The sequence below is a fragment of the Puma concolor genome, chromosome B1, assembly GCF_028749965.1.
Source record: "Puma concolor isolate L17-30 chromosome B1, mPumCon1.1.hap2, whole genome shotgun sequence".
NCBI lineage: Eukaryota > Metazoa > Chordata > Mammalia > Carnivora > Felidae > Puma > Puma concolor.
Window position 1 is genome coordinate 175,928,164 of NC_141670.1, and position 21,081 is coordinate 175,949,244.

At 40.0% G+C, this 21,081-nt stretch overlaps 1 protein-coding gene across 1 annotated transcript in view; it reads right to left on the reverse strand.

The window, feature by feature from the left end:
* Positions 1-9,565: 9,565 nt before the first annotated feature.
* Positions 9,566-21,081, reverse strand: part of PGM2 (phosphoglucomutase 2) — a 38,740-nt gene continuing 27,224 nt past the window's right edge. Inside the window, exons 13-14 of the mRNA XM_086705249.1 lie at positions 16,744-16,877; positions 9,566-10,949 (exon numbers count right to left, since the gene is read on the reverse strand). Of these exons, the coding sequence (XP_086561375.1) occupies positions 10,847-10,949; positions 16,744-16,877 (237 nt within the window). The 3' untranslated portion in view covers positions 9,566-10,846. The remainder of the gene's footprint in view (positions 10,950-16,743; positions 16,878-21,081) is intronic.

Sequence of the window (21,081 nt, forward strand, 5' to 3'; positions counted from 1 at the left end):
CTGGAAATGTTTTACACCTTCATGGTTACATGGCTGTACAAATAGGTAAGAAGTCACTGAGCTTTACAGTTACAATTTTATGAACTTTGTGTATATTATTCCTTAATTAAAGTACTTTTGGGCACCTGGGTGGCTCAGTTGGTTAAGCATCCAACTTCAGCTCAGGTCATGATCACGCGGTTCATGGGTTCAAGTCTCCTGTAGGGCTCTATGCTGTCAGCGTAGAGCTTGCTTTGGATCCTGTGTTTCCCTCTCTCTCTGCCCCTCCCCATTCACTCTCTCTCTCAAAAATAAATAAACATTTTAAAATAGAATTTATTAAACAAATAAGTAAATAAAAATAAAAAAATATTTTTAAAAAGGCAATCAGAAAAGAGGGGGAAAATTACCTACAAAGGGATGACAGCTAAATGAACAGAAACACAAATGGCCAAGATATAATTCAATGGTGACTTCAAAGTGCCAGGGAAAATAAACATCAGCTTAGAGTCCTTTACCCAGCAGAGCTATCATTAACAGATGAAGGGGACTAAAGACATCTCCAGGTCAGAACTAAAACAACCTCTAAAATGTGTGCTTTAGCAAGAAGCGAATCACATTAGCAAACAAGGTTAGTGAATATATATAAGCACTAGTTTCAATAATAATTATTTTGAAGGGTTTTCAAAATTAGGTGGGTTATACCGTAGACACACACACGTGCACGCACACAAAACGACGCGTGACAAGGTTATTCACTGCTGTGTTGTTTGAAACAGCAAATTAGAAAGAACCTCAATATTCATCCATACATTGAAATACTATTTGGCCATTAATTTTTTGAGTATGGCATAGAATAAATGTATTTCCATATGAGTCAGATTTTTCCGACTCATTAACAGCTACAACGTGTCAGTTGGTTATAATGATGAACACGGATTTTTCATAGTTTCATGCACTCCATCTACAGGGAAGGAATGAGTAATTGCAAACATTAAAATACAGGGACACCTGGGTGACTCCTTTGGTAGAGCAGGCTACTCTTGATCTTGGGGTCATGAGTTCAAGCCCCACATTGGGAATAGAGCCTACTTAAAAAAAAACACTTTCACAATTGCTCAGTTTAAAAAAAATTCAGGGCACAGTGCACAATGTCCTACCATTTGGGTCAAATCAAAACAAAAGAACCCATCACATAATTGTCTTAGATACAATATCTCTAGAAGAATCAACTTGAAACTGGCAAAGGTGATTGCCTTCATGCAGAGGAAATGACTGGCCACGAATACTGGTAGACTAGAGACATTTCACTCTCCATATGCCCTTTTATACCTTTTGAATTTCCTATCATTTGGATATATTATCTCAGCAAGAATTCAATGTCCTGTGTTGTTTGGGTGGAGACTATAGGTAGTAACTTCAGACATGTTTAAGGAGATATACATGTTAAGATTTTAAGAGTAAACACACACACACACACACACACACAGGGAATTGAACATACAACTAAGATGGCACAGGATACAAAGAGGGATAAAAACAAATTATCCTGAGCCTTTTTAAAAAAATGATTTGAAAGTCACATATGTTTCCTTTTCTGTGAACTGTCTTTCCACACATTTGCCCTCTTTTCTATTAGATTGTTGATCCTTTTTGTTACTGATATCCAAGGGCTCTTTGTGCATTAGGGAGAGAAGCCCTTTATGACAGAAGTTGTAAATATTTTTGCCCAGTTTGTCACCGATTTTATTCAATGTGGACAGCTTTCAATACTTTCTTTTGAGTCTTAGAAAGGCTTTTCTCACTCTAAGGCTGCAAATGAAACGATCCCATATTTTCTTCCAATGCGTCCCTAGGTCCTGCATGAGTTTCCCATTTCCCCGGGAAAACTTTTCTTACAGGCAAGAGCAGTAGTGGATACATCTGCATGTCCGTCCATGGGGCCTAATGTCCTTCGTGTGATTTCTCCTGTAGGTAATAAATTTCTCCTGAAATCTTCAGTTTCTCTCTAATCACCCATTAGTGTCCTATATGACGTAGACAGTGGAAAAGTGTCAACAGTGAGTTTGAAAAATAATCTGGTTTCATCCCCATCAGAGATAAGGGGATTGAGGTTAAGAGATGTTAAGAAGCATCTCACAGTTAGAAAGTAATGGGGTTGGAATCGAAACTCAGGTAGTTGCTACAGAGTCACAACCTTAACCCCAAAGGTCAGAGTGGGGACAACCTAGAAATACTGATTTACTTTACTCTTTTTTTTTTTTAATTTTTTTTTTAACGTTTATTTATTTTTGAGACAGAGAGAGACAGAGCATGAATGGGGGAGGGTCAGAGAGAGGGAGACACAGAATCTGAAATAGGCTCCAGGCTCTGAGCTGTCAGCACAGAGCCCGACGCGGGGCTCGGCTCGAACTCACGGACCGCGAGATCATGACTTGAGCCTAAGTCAGCCGCTTAACCGACTGAGCCACCCAGGCGCCCCTGATTTACTTTACTCTTTAAAAATTGCTGTCAATATCTGGAAAATGAGGGCAGCAAAAAGATAAGTGATTTTCTAAAACAGACTTACAAATTCTAAATGGGTGAATTATGAAACATAGTTTATAAATCTGATTTGTTCATTTATCCACTGACAGTAATACTTAACACTTTGCAATTTATAGTGTTCTCACAAAGATCACATAATGTTACTCTTTCAACCGCAGGTATTTTAGCTGTTAAAATAACATTTATCCTATAGTAGAATGAGAGGGAAAATGCCGTATGTACAATGTTATTCACTGTTGTTATATCAGCAAAGAACTGGAAACAGCTTAGATGTCCTTCTTCTAACTAAGGGACTGAAAAGCAGAGCAGAACAATGTGCGTATCGTGCTACCATTTGTGAGCAAATGCATATTTCAACGTCTTCATCCATCTGAGTTTCTAAATTCAGAAGATGGTCTGTTCAATATTTCTTTCATCATTGTTATAGGAAAGACTGTCCCATTTAAGACATACACCTTGGCCACACTCAAGATGTGTTTCATTCACAAGGTCAGTCGATTCAACCACAACTATACTTCTCTATTCTTTCAGGTGTCCGTTCATCAGCCCGCCTCTGGCTTGTGTGGTGACTGGTGATTCTCAAAGCAGAACAACCCTTTTATCTTAATTTTGGTATTGGTGATAAAGACGATACTGATGATAGAGAACATTGAAGACATGCGATGGCTTCACAGACTTCTTTCTTTCAGAATTTCTTTCTTTGTCTTACTTCGTGAAATTTATTTTTGTTGCTTGCTACACAAATGCATACTCTAAGGCAGATTTCATGGCATTGCACAATTTAACAGCTTTCTGTCCAGCATCCTTTCCGCAGCAGGTGCTAAATGCATACTCTCTGAATAGACATAGAATGTAGATCTCAAATGATCTCATTTAAATGCTCATTTAAATCTCTTGATATCTTATACACAAAGATCATGGTTGCAATTCTGGTTGCACACCAGAGTACACACCGTCTGAGGGAAGATGATCATATTTCCTGACTTGTGGGTCCATCCACCATGTGGCTGGTCCACTCAGGCAAAGCCTTCATTGGATCTCTTTGTGGATTCTTACACCTCATTCACACTCCTCCCTTTCTTTGTTGGTCTTCATAACTCAATTTTGTTCTTTAACAGGCAAGTCATCTATTGAAAGAAATCACTAAAGGGGTGCCTGGCTGGCTCAGTCGGTAGAGCATGTGACTCTTGGTCTTGGAATCGTGAGTTTAAATCCCATGTTGGGCACTGAGTTTACTTAAAAAAAAGGAAATCACTAAAATCCTTAAGGGGTGCCAAGTCACTTTTGTGTGTGTGTGTGCCATTGGAGCCCAAGAGAACTGGGGGCAGACCTGCCCCTTCATTCAAGGTTGACATAAGCTGCAAATCCCATCCATGATCGCTTATCAGCAACTCCCGCTCCTTCTGCGGGAGGCTGGCCTCCACCAGTCTTTTGGCATTCTGTGTAATACTGGATACATCAACTCATCCCTCTTCTCCTCCTCCTCCTTCTTCTTCTTCTTCTTCTTCTTCTTTTTCTTCTTCTTCTATTTATTTATTTATTTTGAGAGAGAATGAGAAAGGGGAGGGGCAGAGAGAGAGGGAGAGAGAGGATCCGAAGCAGGCTCCAGGCTCCAAGCTGACAGCAAGAGCCCGGTGCAGGGTTTGAACCCACAAACCATGACATCGTGACCTGAGCCAAAGTCAGACACTTAACTGCCTGAGCCACCCAGGAGCCCCAATTCATCCTTCTTCTTAACTAAGCCCCATTGTCATTTCCCTGGTGACTCTTTCGTTATGCAGGGCAGAGCAAGGGTCAGGCAAACTGGCTGCTGAGAGCTAATCCAGGGAACTTGGAAAAAAGATAGTATGAGTAGCGCCCCTCTTCCACCTCTGTCAAGTATTCTTGCCAGAAAATCAAATCTGAATCGGCTCATGCCTCTACATCCTCTATATCACTTCACAGGAAATGTAAGGCACAGAGAAATATGTGAAATACACCATGATGAGGCAACTAGCAAAATCCAAAATATGGGAAATCCTACAGGACAAATGATTTGGTCGGTGGAAACAAATTACAAAAAGGGAAAAAAAAAGAGATTAGGATTTATAGATTTAAAGATATCGAAGAAAGAATAGAGTAGATGGAGAAAGGAACTGTAAACGTCTTTAGTTGTGACAACAATATAACTATGGGTGTAAGTAAGGAGTTCTATCTTTTATGGTAATAGTTACAGATGTAAGGACAGGTCCGGGATTTGCTTCAGAATGGGACATGAGGGGGCTGTGGATGTAAGCAGATTGGCCACGAATGGAAAATTGGCCGTGAGTGGAGCTCAGTGATGGATGCTCCAAGGTCCACTGTACTAATTCTCTATGTTGAAGTTCTCCATAATAAGTGTTTAGAAAAAAGATTGGATTAAAGTCAGACATTAAAGTCACTGAAGGTTCTGGGCAGGTGTTTGAAGCCGAGGTGAGTTGAGTGGGTCAGAAGGAGTGCAGCTGGTGACCTGAGTGGGGAAAACTGACTTGGGGCAGAGCTGCACCGAACGCAGTCTGAGACCCCTGAGTAGGAAGGTTTAAGTAGACAGATGGGAACCTAGAGTTGGAGCCTGGAAGAGGTCTGCAGTCCTATACTTAGGACAATTACAGCCACAAGCACAGAGAAGCTTTCAAGAGTGCAGAGAATCAGTGATCACACCCTAGGGAATGAACCACCTTAGGGTTCAGAAGGAAAAAAAAATAAAAGGAAGTCTGCTGAGCCAACAAGGCAGATAATTAGCCCAAGCCTCCTCCTAAAGTTTCTGTTAGTTGTACTAAATGATAGGAGCACTTGTCAGACAGATGAGCTGCATTTCACTCTTGCCGCCCAGAGATTTTCTTTTCATTTTTTTTCCCCCTGGGTAAGAGAAATAACTCAGAATATGTATTTTAAGGACACAATCAGGCTCATCGTCTCTGAACTGCAACCCGAACTTCCCTCTGGGAGTTTCACTGTGCCATTTTGAAATGGTTTCAAGAGCTACTTAGACTTGGAACCGGCTCTTTAGTCTGTGTGCCCAACTCCATTCTGTACCACGTTCGGGCCACATACCTAAGCCGTTTAACTGGACCCGAATGGGAAGAGACAGAGAAACAGTTCTGTCTTCCACTGTGTATTTTCAAGGACTGACAAAGGGGAGCCAGGTCAAAATAAACCTGGCCCCTGGAACACTGTTCTCCATCCTGGTGCCCATGTTCTGGTCCTGGAGGGTCAGCCCGAGGGTCTCACCTCTCCAGACAGTTGTCTTTCTCCTCCAGTTCATCCCGGTAGTTACTGCACTCTGCTTACAAGAAGTCTATGGAAGTGATGGTATTTTAAATGTTTATTTTTTTTAATGTTTATTTATTTTTGAGAGACAGAGACAGTGTGAGTGAGAAAGGGGCAGAGAGAGGGAGACACAGAATCTGAAGCAGGCTCCAGGCTCCAAGCTGTCAACACAGAGCCTGACACGAGGCTCGAACCTCGAGATTAGGACCTAAGCCCAAGTCGGCGCATAACCAACTGAGCCACCCAGGCGCCCCGGAAGTGACAGTATTTTAAACTTCCATGCTCACCTGCCCTGGAGACACCTTGCTTTCAATGGTTGTCATTCTACACAAATGTGCTTGGAGCAAGGATGGAACAAAGGATGATGCAGGGAAATGAGCTGCAAATAGCCTCCCAGAATGAAACCGTTTTGAACAAAAATGTTAGGGATTTGAATTTGGTGGTGTCGAAAAATACAAGTCCAAAAGGGGGCATTACAGAACTGCTTGCCCACAGTTGGGATAGTTCGCTATTGTGGTTCCACACACCCAACCGCGGTGATCTGTGCATGTGTGTTTTTCCCCTGCTAGACTAAGTCTGAATTCAGGACAGCAAGTGTGTCACCAGTGTCCAGAGAAGTGGCTGGCTCACAGCAGGATTCCAACGTGATTCAGTGAACATGTGAACGAATGCACAAATAGCTCTGAGGATCCGGTCTTTTAGAACGTAGAAATTATGCAGTAAAACCTTGGATTGCGGGTAACTTGTTCCGTAAGTGTTCTGCAAGACGAGAAAATAATTCTACTAAATTTTGAGAAACAAATGATGTCTTGCAATACAAGTAGTACGTGATACCAAGTGTCACATGATCACAAATGAGCCAATGGTTCTTGATATATGAGTGCTTTGGTTTAGAAGCCTGTTTACAGAACGAATTATGCTCGCAAACCAAGGTTTTACTGTAAATGTGATTTAGATGCCATCCTTTCAAAATTCCTCCAGAGTAGGACATACACATTTGTTCCATCACTTAAAGCATTTATTTATTTTTATTTTTTTAAGTTTATTTTCTTAGTAGTCTCTATACCCAACATAGGGCTTGAACCCATGACCCCAAGATCAAGAGTCTCATGCTCTTCTGACTGAGCCATCCAGGCGCCCCAAAGCATTTTAATTTTTAGTCGAGTTTCCAATGTCAGAAAAGAACGGTACTTTCCCATGATAGTATGATGATTGAGGTAAACTGATCAGATAAATGAAAGGCACTCTCATTTTTCCTTAAAGAGTAACAGCTGTTATTTCCGAGCCCACAAAGAAAATAAGAAGTTGGCCTGCATTTCCTCCTGCAACTCAGTCTCTCGGACTAAACTTGGGATCTGTCCTTTCTAGGCACCAAGAGAAAACGATGCCACCACTCCACTCCAATCAGACCGCCTTCCCCAAGCAGGTGTAGGTGTGACAGTGGTCAGTCCCGACCTTCCCCTTAGTCCCCTGCAGAACTTTCCTCGCTCTGCAGGCCACGTGGTGCCTTGTTGTCCCCAGTTTCAGCACACACCCTTCGGGCTGCGAGGCAAGGCAGGATGTGAACACGAGGCTGCCTGCCCCTCTTTGCTACCAAGTGTGTCCCCCCGTCTCCCATGCTGGGTCTTGTAAGAGGACGAGTTAAGCATCCTGCCAAAGAGAATTGTCCATGATTTATTGTTGCTGATAGTGTCCTTTATGTATTTTCCACATCATCTGAAGACTTGCCGAATCAAATGACCTCAGACATCGTTTAATAAAATCTTCTAATTAAAAAAATTTTTTAATGTTTATTTATTTTTGAGAGAGAGCGTGAGTGGGGGAAGGGCAGAGAGCGAGGGAGACAGAATCTGAAGCAGGCTCCAGGCTCTGAGCTGTCAGCACAGAGCCCGACACGGGGCTTGAACCCACAAACCCTGAGATCATGACTTGAGCTGAAGTCGGACGCTTAACCGACTGAGCCACCCAGGCGCCCCTAAAATCTTTTAATTTAAAAACTGACCTGGGGGGCCTTGATGGCTCACTTAATGTCCGACTCTTGATTTCCGACTCTAATGTCCGACTCATGGTTCGTGAGATCGAGCCCTGCGTTGGGCTCTGTGCTCTCAGCCCAGAGCCTGCTTGGGATTCTCTCTCTCTCTCTTTCTCTCTCTCTCTCTCTCTCTGCCTTTCCCCTGCTCTCTCTCTCAAGGTAAATAAATAAACATTAAAAAATAATAAGAAAATAAAAACTGAAAATTATCAAAGCCCATGGTCTACATTAGAGTTCACTCTTGGTGTTGTACACTGTATCGATTTGGACAAATTAGAACACACATCCACCATTAAGATGTATTTTCACTTTCCTTAAAATCCCCTGGGCTCCACTTCTTCACTGCTCCCCTCCCAACCCCTGGCAACCAATGATCTTTTGTCTCCACAGTTTGGTGATAACATACCAGTGTATTCCATCAATTACAACAAATGCACCACTCTGGTGGGGATGTTGATAATGGGGGAGGCTACTTATGCGGGGGAGCAGGGGGGAGATGGGCTATTTCTACACCTTCTTCTCAGTTTTTCTGTGAACATAGGATTTCCCTAAAAAAAAAAAGTCTTTTAAAAGAATAACAAAGTTGAGGGGCGCCCGGGTGGCTCGGTCGGTTAAGCGGCCGACTTCGGCTCAGGTCGTGATCTCGCAGTCCATGAGTTCAAGCCCCGCATCAGGCTCTGTGCTGACAGCTCAGAGCCTGGAGCCTGTTTCAGATTCTGTGTCTCCCTCTCTCTGACCCTCCCCCGTTCATGCTCTGTCTCTCTCTGTCTCAAATATAAATAAATGTTAAAAAAAATTTAAAAAAAAAGAACAAAGTTGAGACTTTGAGAGGTTAAATGGACCAAGGTCACAAAGATGGTTCACAGCAGACCATCATTAGAACCCAGAGGGATCTTATGTTGCAAGCTTTATGCATCACACATTAGGCTACCTGGCATCTGGTAATAACATAAAAAACTCATAAAATAGTGTGCATACATGGTGTGCTATTTCTTTTCTTTAAAAAAATTTTTTAATGTTCATTTATTTTTGAAAGAGACAGAGAGTGAGCGTGAGTGGGGGAGGGGCAGAGAGAGAGGGAGATACAGAACCCAAAGCAGGCTCCAGACTTTGAGCTGTCGGCACAGAGCCCGAGGCGGGGTTGGAACCCAAGAATTGTGAGATCGTGACCTGAGCCGAAGTCAGACGCTTAACCAACTGAGTCACCCAGGCACCCCCATGGTGTGTTATTTCTTAGAAATACACGTGAGAAATAGAGTTGGGGGACCCCCCCCCAAGTCCAGTTTAATCAGCAGCTCATGTGAGTGGCAGAGAAGTGAGGGTCTATCCTAAAGTGTACATCCCGGGTGTGTTTTCACCACCTGAAACAACCCCCCCCACACACACACATGCCAGCACTTCCATACTTTTGCTGGTGCTGTGCTCTGTGCCTGGCGGCCCTTCTCCTTCATCCCCAGCTCCTAGCTCCCCAACCCCCAGAAGCAAAGCAGTCATTCAGCTCTCTTCCAGGCTTTCTCTGGGCAGAAGGGATCCCCCTCTGGCACTTCTCAACCCCGAGTGCTTTGCAAATGACTCCATTAGAGAATGTGTAAGCCTGACGGTTACTCACTAGCCCCCCAGTCAAACTGTGAGCATCATCACAGTAGGGTGGGTCTCCATCATCTTTGTATTTCCAGAAACCAACTCCATGATGGGGTATAGTTTATAAGCTCCAAAAACTGTAGAGAGGATACAGACTTTATTTCTAGGGTGCAGTGTGAGACTACAAAACACTATAAAACAAAAATACATAACAGCTACAATGAAGCAGCTGACAGAATATATCGAATATTACAGATTTAAAAGTTCTGATAGGGCACAAACTATGTATCACTAAGACGTAAAAACATTTTCCCCTTTACTTTAGAAAAAATGCCAATAGGATTGTAATTTTTCATCGTTCTGAAACTTAGTAAGCATTTGGGTTAGTCATAATAATAATGGGGAATCATTTGTTTTAAAAACAGAAAACCACATGAAATATACAAAGTATATAAAGAACGGCTTGGTCCTGACTCATGGGGGCTCAATGGGAGTAATTTTGGATGGTTTTAAGGCCATTGGTTATGAGAAGAATAGAAGGCACAGGTTAAATATAAACCTGAAAAGGAAATCTAATAGTTTTAGATTTTAATTACATATGATCAAAGCAAAAAAAACAAAGTCAGGCAAATAGTTAAAGCTTATAGTCTTTGTGCCTCAGTCCCAAAAATTACATTAACTTGTACCAAAGCAAACAACTGTACAATAAAGAACTTTGCAGTTTCAAATAACCAATTTTTAAATTCAAGATTTAAAGAGATAAAATGAATGTTAGTATACTGAACAAAGATGATAAGGCTGTTTTTTCCTAGCATGTAAACACTGTACAATGATGGATTATTACAACTAAAAAGTTTTAGATGAAAAATTTTCTCTTTTTCAAGTATCTTTTGCTCCACTTTATAGGTTCCTGTTTTTCCCTAAACATGAACAGGACATTCAATTTGTTTATATATTTTGCTTTATAAGCAATTGATACAAATGTAAATATACATATACCTAAAAAGTGGTTATCCTATGATATGACAGCCCAGAATTTAGTAATTGTATAGGCTTTCTGGTGATTTTAATTATTCATAAAAAGAATGATAGAGAAGACACATTTGTTATTTATTCTAATTAAAGCATATGAATTACAGTACAGTTTTGAAAGTTTGCTATTTTTAAAATCTTCATTTCTTTAATTCAGGAAATGCCCAGGCTTAACCTTTTAATAGGAATTAAATTTAATTGGTTTCTTGGGTTTGGCCATCTTTTCTTTATTCGTCTTAAAGGTAAAAAAATAGAACAATGAGGAATGTAGGCCTATTAAAAAAATATAAATACTTAGAGCGACCATTTAAATCATTTGGTCCTCAAAAATATTGCTTAATTAATCACCGGTAGCTTGATTGTAATTACGCCCATGGCTGATATATTTCACTCTGCCTTTGGTTGCAGGTTGTACTTTTGTGGCTGGAAAAAATGTTCCTCAATAGCACTGACTAGTTCATTGAGTTCCTTCTTCAGCTGCTCAGGGTCACTGGAAGATAAGAGGGGAAATTCCAGGTCAGTGGATTATTCCAAAGCATATTTTAAGTTCTCCCTGCATTGGCCAAGGAACACTGAAATTTAACCTTAAGAGGAAGGCTAAATCAGACAAAACAGAACTCCAGTGACTTAAGCATGGGAATGTATCTGTTGACTTGGAAAAAAAAAAAAAAAAAAAAAACCCATGAGACAATATCCATTATTTCCCCCAAAGGCTTTCCCAAGGTCTCTACTAGAAATAAAATCGCCCCTTTGCATTTCTTACAAGAATTTTTAAGAAGCACAGTTTTTGCCTTAGCATCCCTGTAGGATCTGCAAACTTTGTACCTAACAGTGCAAAGAAAACTTTATAACTTCAATTGTCATTCAATCCTGTTAAACTTTTACCAATGACCCCTCTGTTAAGTCCTCCGTCTCCCAGGATAGGAACGTTCCCGATGCAGTTTGTCTTCAGAATATTGGAAGCTAAGCAGCAGAGAATGGGAGGCTCGCAGTGGGCCTGCTAATCAGACACCAGGCACTCAGTTCCCCCAGCTTTTCTCCTTATTCTACCTCCAGGGTCACAACGAAGCATAAGCAAAAATCCAGGGAACTGGTTCCCTCTAAGGAAACCAAACTTTCAAGCATGTGGACAACACTCATTTACATGCAAACAATTGGAAGGCAGATCATGATAAAATGAATTTGTGATTAGACAGGTTTCCAGCAGCCCATGTTAGGGTCAGGCTCCTAGCACGGTGTGTTTACTGGAAGGACTTTAAACCAAAAAGCCGAATTAAAAAACCAAATCCTTCAATTCTAACTTACATGACTTCATAATCGACTGTCTTTAATATATGCAACTTTATCTAAACGGAAATGGCAATCCTTGTAATTAGCTAAGTTCATTTTTACACTGTGAGAGCTACTCGGTACAACTAAAACAATCCATTTTATTGCAGACATGAATTCTGGCTCTACTACTAGCTGTATGGCCTTCTTAGCCTCTCAGAGGCCCAGATTTCTCATTTGTAAAATTGGGATAAAGACTTTATCTTCTCAAGAGAGTTGTTGTGTAGATTGAGATAAATTATATAAAGCAATTAGCACAGAACCTGGCCCAAAAACCTCAATAAATGTAGCTGTCATTAAAATTATTTTTACCCCTACTGGTAACATACAAGGTAATTATGCTTCATAAATACACATGAATCACATTGGTTGTTATTTCCTTCTCCACAAATGTGTTTTGAAGAAAACAACATTTCTCAGGAAGGCACACAACTAAACAACTACTGTTTGTTTTTTTTTTTAAACAATATACCTAAAATTAAACTCCCCAGTGAATACACAAACACAAATATATAAGTACAGTGTATATCTCCTACTGGTTTTGTTTCTCTGTTAGAAGCTTGCCTGATATAATTGTTACCTAAATTGTGATATTGCAATCCAGTATCCAAGGATTCCAAGTATCCAAGGATTCCAGTATCCAAGGATTCCAGTATCCAAGGAATTCCAAGAATTCCTTAGAACATCCTTAGAGCATCCTTGTTCAGTTGTACTAAGGTCTGCAGCTTATTTTCAAATGGCTCAGGAAAAACCCCTGCATATACAATACAGGTACAAAACCTGCATATACAATAATATATGTGAGAGAGAGCAAATATTGCAAAATGTTAGCGACTGTTTAGGTTAGAGTAGGCTAACTATGGCTGGCAGTCTGTTGACAGCCTGTTTTTATAAATAAAGATTTATTAGAACACAGTCACACCTATTCCTTTGTGTGTATTCCTTCTTTCTGCTTTTGAGCAACAGCAGAACTGAGTAGTTGCGACTATATGGCTTGTAAAATCTACAATATTTACTATCTGGCTCTTTACCGAAAGTTTGCCAACCCTTGGTCTAGGCAAAACGTATGTGGGCATTTGTTGAAAATTTCCAAAATAAAAAGTTGGACAAAAGACATCTACCGATCAAAAAATATTTTGATCAAAAAATATTTTAAGCAGGACTTAAACTTGAAAAGGATATTCCATTCTAAAGGATGAGTAGGTTATGGAATTCTATGAATAAATGAAGTTGATGATATAAAATACAGCGATAATATTAAGCTGATCAGACAGTAAGGAAACCTTAGCCATGGCTTTATTGCTCTTGTACGTTAGGTATGCTGGTAACTTGCTTGAGCCCTGATAGCATATCCGTGGACTGACCTAGTGCCCAATGTCCCAATCAGTAAATTAGAACAGCATCTTGATGAATATAATAAAAGGACAATTTTTCTAAGTGTCTTCAGGAATTTGTAAACTAATATTTGAATTTAAGTCCACCCAATAAGCCACGTGAAAAATGTAAAATACCAGATCCTTAAACATTAAATAGTATTGTTATTATAAAGTTTTCCAAATTATTATATCTTCACAGTGAAATGACAAGGAAGGAACTAATATATAGAGAAAATGGATCTTTAAGTTGGACTAATGTCCCTTTTTTTTTTTTCAGAAGAAAGGCATAGAAATATGAAAACATTACGTGAGAATGAGAATTACAAAGAAATGTCTGGAAAAACTCATACCCAATAGAGTAGCAAACAGCTTACTATTTAACACACATAGAAGCAGTGATACTTGCACAATATTACAATCAAAAGTTGGTAATACAGAATGCTTAGAAAATGGGAAGCTTTATGTGTTTGTTCAAGCTGCTTACTAGCTGAGTTTTTGCCCTTTCAGCACAAAAAGGTTTTGAATGGGAATTTGTAGCAAAATATAGGACACAGCCCATGACTTTTTAAATATATTGGACTATCATGATATTTAAGAGCCATTATCATGACTTTAACTGTTGACCTGGGTCTCTTATTCAGAAGAAGATTCAGGGCCCATTTGGAAGTGGAATGCTATTTCCCTTACGATAAAGCAGTAAACATTCTGAGTTACCGTGTCCATGTTTTATGTTTTTGTTTTGTTTTAATGTTTCTTTCCTTGCTATCAGCAGTCATTTCTTCCTGTCCGAGGAAAGTCTAACACTAATAATTCTGCCCCCACCTCTCTAATTTGCTACATTTAATCTGCTACTGGCTGGCCAACTGAAGATGCTCAGAAAATTTCCTCTGCTTTTATTTCCACATAGTGCAAATTGGATTCACAAGATCAGAAAAACCCTGCAATGAGCAAGGCTTTGGTTGGGAAACATCAGATCCATGCTCCTGACTACAGTACTGAGCCCTGGAAATGTGACTAGTGGGACTGAAAACTGAATTTAAGTTTAATTAACTGACTTTCAAATTTAAAAGCTGAAATTTAGGGGCATCTGGGTGGCTCAATCAGTTGAGCATCTGACTTTGGCTTAGGTCATGATCTTGTGTTCATGGGTTTGAGCCCCGCATCGGGCTCTGTGCTGACAGCTCAGGGCCTGGAGCCTGCTTTGGATTCTGTGTCTCCCTCTCTCTCTGCCCTTCCCCCGCTCATGCTCTGTCTCTCTCTGTCTCTCAAAAAATAAAATAAAACATTAAAAAAAATAATAAGCTGCCATTTAATTCAATTATTGGAAAACTGAAGTATGTTTGGAACAACTTAGGTATCCAAATCTATTTTTTCAACGGTAAATTTTATGAACTCTTAATACATTTGACCCTTCAACAGTCTGGGATTTAGGGCATTAGTGACCCCCCCCATGCAGTCAAAAATCCATGGATAACTTTTTACACCCCAAAAAGTTCACTATTAATAGCCTCCTTTTGACTGGAAACCATACCATAACATAGACAGTCAATTAACACATATTTTGTTTGTTACATGTATTCTTACAATACACTAAAAAAGTTATTAATAATAAGAGAAAATACATTTATAATATTATACTGTATTTATTTAAAAAATCCATATATTGGGGCACCTGGGTGGCTCAGTTGGTTGGGCGTCTGACTTCGGCTCAGGTCACGATCTCACGGTGCGTGGGTTCAAGCCCTGCGTCAGGCTCTGTGCTGACAGCTCAGAGCCTGGAGCCTGCTTTGAATTCTGTGTCTCCCTCTCTCTGCCCTTCCCTACTCACACTCTGTCTCTCTGTGTCTCTCAAAAAATAAACATTGAAAAAAAAATTTTTTTAAATTCCACATATAAGTGGACCTTCATAGTTCAAGCCTGTGTTGTTCAAGTGTCAATTGTATGGAACAAGTGTTCCTTAAAAAAATCAAACATTTAAAAAATTTTTTTTTCAACGTTTTTTATTTATTTTTGGGACAGAGAGAGACAGAGCATGAACGGGGGAGGGGCAGAGAGAGAGGGAGACACAGAATCGGAAACAGGCTCCAGGCTCCGAGCCATCAGCCCAGAGCCCGACGCGGGGCTCGAACTCACAGACCGTGAGATCGTGACCTGGTTGAAGTCGGACACTTAACCGACTGCGCCACCCAGGCGCCTCTAAAAACTCAAGCATTTTAATTGAGATACGTGGTGAATGTAAAATAGTAAATGGATCTTGAAAATGTGATAAAAAGTAAAATATCTCATTAATTTTATATAAATTATATATGGTATAATAACAATATTTTCATGTTAAGTAAAGTAGAATAAATTACTAAATTAATTTTACCTGTTTATTTTTACTATTTAACTTTTTAAAAAAATGTTTATTTTTGACAGCGAGAGAGACAGAGTGCAAATGGGGGAGGGGCAGGGAGAGAGGAAGACACAGAATCTGAAGCAGGCTCTAGGCTCTGAGCTGTCAGCACAGAGCCCGATGCAGGGCTTGAACTCATGGTTTGTGAGATCATGCTCTGAGCTGAAGTCAGACGCTCAATTCACTGAGCCACTCAGGCGCCCCTCTTTTCACTACTTAAAAATGTGTCTAGTAGAAAATTTCAAATTGCATTATGTGACTCACATTTTATTTCCATTGCACAGTACTGACTTAATTAGTCTTTAAACAATTTTTTCTGATTCTTTACTCCGAATGGAGAAGTGCTAGTTACCTGGGGGTTAAATGAGTGTGCAGGATCACATTTACACAAGCTAACTACATGCACCATGGTTGTTAAAGTTTAAGATGTTATGGTATTGCAAAGTAAACTCAAACCCTTTACCAAGGTCACAAAAACATGACCCTGAAGCTACCAGACCGTCAGCTTTTTGGAGGCAAGACTCTTTCTGCTATGGCTCTTTATCCTCCCCAGAACCCAGCACAGACTTATGCACAATAGATACTCAAAGATATTTGTTCAAGGCATGTACAATGGAATGTAAATTATTGGGGCGCCTGGGTGGCTCAGTCGGTTAAGCGGCCGACTTCGGCTCAGGTCATGATCTCTCGGTTCATGAATTCGAATTCCGTGTCGGGCTCTGTGCTGACAGCTCAGAGCCTGGAGCCTGCTTCGGGTTCCGTGTCTCCCCCTCTCTCTGCCACTCCCCCGCTCACACTCTGTCTCTCAAAAAGACATATATATTAAAAAAATGCTTTTTTAATTATTCTATCAGAGACAAGGAGAAAAAGAGAAAAACTCATTGGTGCTAGTCTCAAACTAAAGTATTAGAAAAAGGAAACTGTATTACTATTACTGAAATCTGGAATGAAATTTTCCCATACAAAGAAAGGTAGGACAGCAATAAGTAAGTAAAAATGAGCTCCTGTGTCCGTGGATGCTCCAAACAGCTGTTAATATCACAGTATTGCTGCAGGCTTTGAAACAACATTCCTAATTAAAGTACATAACACTGGCAAAGCAAAAGGTTTTACTTAGCACTTGTGCAGAACCAATTAGGAACTTTAGGGAACAGCAATCACACGTGCTGCCGTGGATATCATACCTGTTTCCAGGAGGGGCACACAGTTCCGAATAGTACTTGATCTTGGGTTCAGTCCCACTGGTCCGCATGGTGGCCACGCCCCCATTAGCAAAGGTAAAGGTGATCATTTGGCTGCTTTTGCTAGTAGGGAGAACCTAGGAATAAATTTACAATTTATACATTTAAATTATAACATGAACTGTTCTGGCTCAAATAATAGTTTCCCCCTGTATAGGCAAGAAAATAAATGCCAAGCAAATATACTGGTTTAAGAGAAAAGGATACTTTCGAGGAAATAAAAAAAAAAATTCTTCTTCTGAATTAAATACTAAATAATAATAATCATAAAATGATTTGTGGAATTAAGTAACTTGTATACTTGCATTTTACCTCCCTAGTCTTGTTAATTAAAGCTACTGAAGTTTTTGGGTTTTTTTTAAAGAATTTTATTTTATTTTTAAAATTTTTTTTTTTTTCAACGTTTATTTATTTTTGGGACAGAGAGAGTCAGAGCATGAACGGGGGAGGGGCAGAGAGAGAGGGAGACACAGAATCGGAAACAGGCTCCAGGCTCTGAGCCATCAGCCCAGAGCCTGACGCGGGGCTCGAACTCACGGACCGCGAGATCGTGACCTGGCTGAAGTCGGACGCCCAACCGACTGCGCCACCCAGGCGCCCCATGAATTTTATTTTATTTTTAAATGTTTATTTACTTATTTTGAGAGAGAGAGACAGAGAGTGAGCAGGGGAGGAGCAGAGAGAGAAGGAGACGGAGAATCTCAAGCAGGCTCTGCACTGACAGTATGGAGCCAGATGTGGGGCTTGATTTTACGAACTGTGGGATCATAACCTGAGCCGAAATCAAGAGTTGGATGCTTAACTGACTGAGCCACCCAGGTGCCCCTAAAGATTTTAAGTAATCTCTACACCCAATGTGGGGCTCGTATCTACAACCTAAGATCAAGAGTTCATGCTTTTCCAACTGAGCCAGCCAGGCACCCCAAAGCTACTAAAGTTTTACTAACATGGAAACATATCATTTCATGAGAAATTGATTTAAATAGATTGATAATATGTGACCAAAAAAACCCACAATAAACTAGACCTTATTTTACTTTGTAAAAAAAAAAAAAAAAAGTTATATAAAGAGATCTTTTTAAATATAACATTTCTGGCAGATGTATTCATAGCTGATCGCTCCCCATACTCAGCTAAAATGATGGAAGTGTGTGTGTGAATATATAAAACACAAGGGCAAAGAGGAAAAGGAAAACAGTAGTTAATTAGGTTGCCAACGAATCCTGGGAGTTACAAAACAGATGAAGGGGCAGAATTGACCTGATGGAACACAGGACAATGACAGCTGAGCACCTGCAAGGAACAAACAAGACCCTGGTCAATGAGCTTTGCAGAACCCTGGCAAAGCTCACTACCTGGAGGCACCAGGCACTGTGAAAGGCAGGTGGGAAACAAAGAAAGGATGTGAAAAGACCTATCAGACCCTCCCAGATTCTCACCCTCTGCCCACACAGTCAGGCAACCACCTTAATAGGAGATGGCTTAATTCTCTGGTATAATTGAACAAGAAAGGCTCAGGAGTTGGGTACACCAGGCACTGGTGTAGAAGGGCAGGATATGGTGAAAACAGAGAGCAACTCAGAGTCAACAACCTGAATACCGGCCGTCCTCCCTCCAGACTCCCAGGCAACTCTCCACCGCTGTCACCCACCTTACAGCCTTTAGGCAAGAGATCAGGGTGAGAATTAGGCTTCCCCAGATAGGGAGCCCGCCGTGTAAAAGTTAACTTGGCACCCAATCTCCTGAGAGCAAAGTTTGTCAGTTGACAAGGTTTGCTCATGTACGTAGAACTTCTGATCGGTTTTTGAGTGCCCCCAAATAATGAGGGATTACCAGACTTTGGGAAAAGACAGCTTAAAGACAAAATCCAAAAAACCCAAATAATAATAAAAAAATAACTTGGGAGATATAAAGACAATACAGGAAAAAAAGTCTACATTTTAAAAAGTTATAATGCCTATACTTAAGAGAGATAAAATATTATATACATAAGCAAAATAAAACCATTGGGACTACACCTAAATAAAAAGCTTTTGCACAGCAAAGGAAACCATCAACAAAACAAAGAGGCAACCTACTGAATGAGAGAAGATATTTGCAAATGATATATCTGATAAGCAGTTTATATCGAACATGAATTAAGAACTTACAGAACACCAAAAAACAAGCATTAAAAATGGGCAGAGTACCTGAATAGACATTTTTTCAAAGACATAAAAATGGCCAACAAACACACGAAAAGATACTCAATATCACTGATCATCCGGAAAATGCAAATCAAAACTACAATGAGATATTACCTTACACCTTTAAGAATGGCTAAAATAAAAAAGAAATAACAAGTGTCAGCAAGGATGTGGAGAAAAAGGAATACTTGTTCATTAGTGGTAGGAAAGTTCATTGGTGCAGCCAATATAAAAAATAATATGGACATTCTTCAAAAAATTAAAAATAGAATTACCATATGATCCAATGATTCCACTACCGGGTATTTACCCAAAGAAAATGAAAGCACTAATTTGAAAAGATATACGCAGGGGCGCCTGGGTGGTTCAGTCGGTTAAGTGTCCGACTTCGGCTCAGGTCATGATCTCGCCATCCGTGAGTTCGAGCCCGCATTGGGCTCTGTGCTGATAGCTCACAGCCTGGAGTCTGCTTCAGATTCTGTGTCTCCCTCTTTCTCTACTCCTCCCCCCACTCACGCTCTGTCTGTCTGTCTGTCTGTCTCAAAAATAAATAAAAATTAAAAAAAAGAAAAGATATATGCACCCCAATGTTTATTGCAGCATAAAAATTTTAAAAAAAGAAAAGATATATGCACCCCAATGTTTACTGCAGCATAAAAATTTAAAAAAAAGAAAAGATATATTCACCCCAATGTTTACTGCAGCATTATGTACGATAGCCAAGATATGGAAGCAGTCCAAGGGTGTATGTGTGTGGACACACACACACACACACACACACAGGAATATTATTCAGCCTTTAAAAAGAATGAGATGTTGGAGCACCTGCCTGGCTCAGTCAGTACAGCATGTGACTCTCGATCTCGGGGTTGTGAGTTTGAACCCGATGTTGGGTGTAGAGATTACTTGAGAAAAAAAAAAAAAAAAAAAGAATGAGACCTTGTCATTTGCAACAACATGGATGGACAACATAGAGGGTATAATGTTAAGTGAATTAAGACAGACAAAGACAAATATTATATAATTTCACTCATATGGGGAATTTAAGGAACAAAACAATGAACTAAGAAAAAGAGAGACAACAACATCAGAAAATATATGCTCTTCACGTAGAGAACAAACTGGTGGTTGCCAGAAGGGAGGTGGGTGGGGGATGGATGAAACAGACAAAGGGGGTCACGAGTACATTTACTGTGATGACAGCCAAGTAATGTATAGAACTGTTGAATCATGACATTATTTAAAAAAAGGAAAAATATTATATACATAAAACAAGAATAGGATGTTATTTTTATTTTTAAAATATTTTTATTTAAGTTGGTTCCATACCCAACGTTCAAGAACTCACGACCCTGAGATCAAGAGTCGCATGCTCCACTAACTGAGTCAGCTGGAAGCCTCAGGGTGTTATTTTTAATAAGTTGGACAATAAGAGCTAAAATTGTGAACAGAAGCACTGAAAATTAATGTTGATGTAATCTCCCAAAAAGTAGGGCAAGAGGATATAGATGGACAGTAAGAAAGAGAGAAACAAGGAAAGGAGAACATTAGTCCTGGAGAGCCAGCCTCTAACTAAGAACTCAACAAGAAAGGGAGGCCGCAAACTCAGGGCAAAAGAATACTTGGGAAATGACCATGCAGCCCTCTTCTTTGACACAAAATTAAGAAAATTACTCAGAACTGAAAGAAATGACTCCAAAGACCAACAGAGACCCACCACCTACCCAGAAAAATGACTGAAAAAAGACCCACATTAAAGCAAATCACTGAAATTTTAGAACTCAGAGTTTTAGCAGAAAATTCCTGAAATCTTCCCATAGAGAAAAAACAAGCTGCATGGAAAGGACTGAATCCGTATGTCATCGACATCCCTTTATGTGGCTCACAGCACGCCTCAACTATTTCCTGAAAGATCAGACCCTCCACAGCAATACTGGGAACTACAAAATGACAGAGCACTGCTGCTGCTTTCAAAACTGCGAGTCAATCAAATGTGAGGGTAGAATAAGATATTTCCAGATTTAAATGCCTCTCAAAATTTACCTCCTATTCACTTCGTTTAAGGAATCTACTAGAGGATATGATTTAGGAAAAC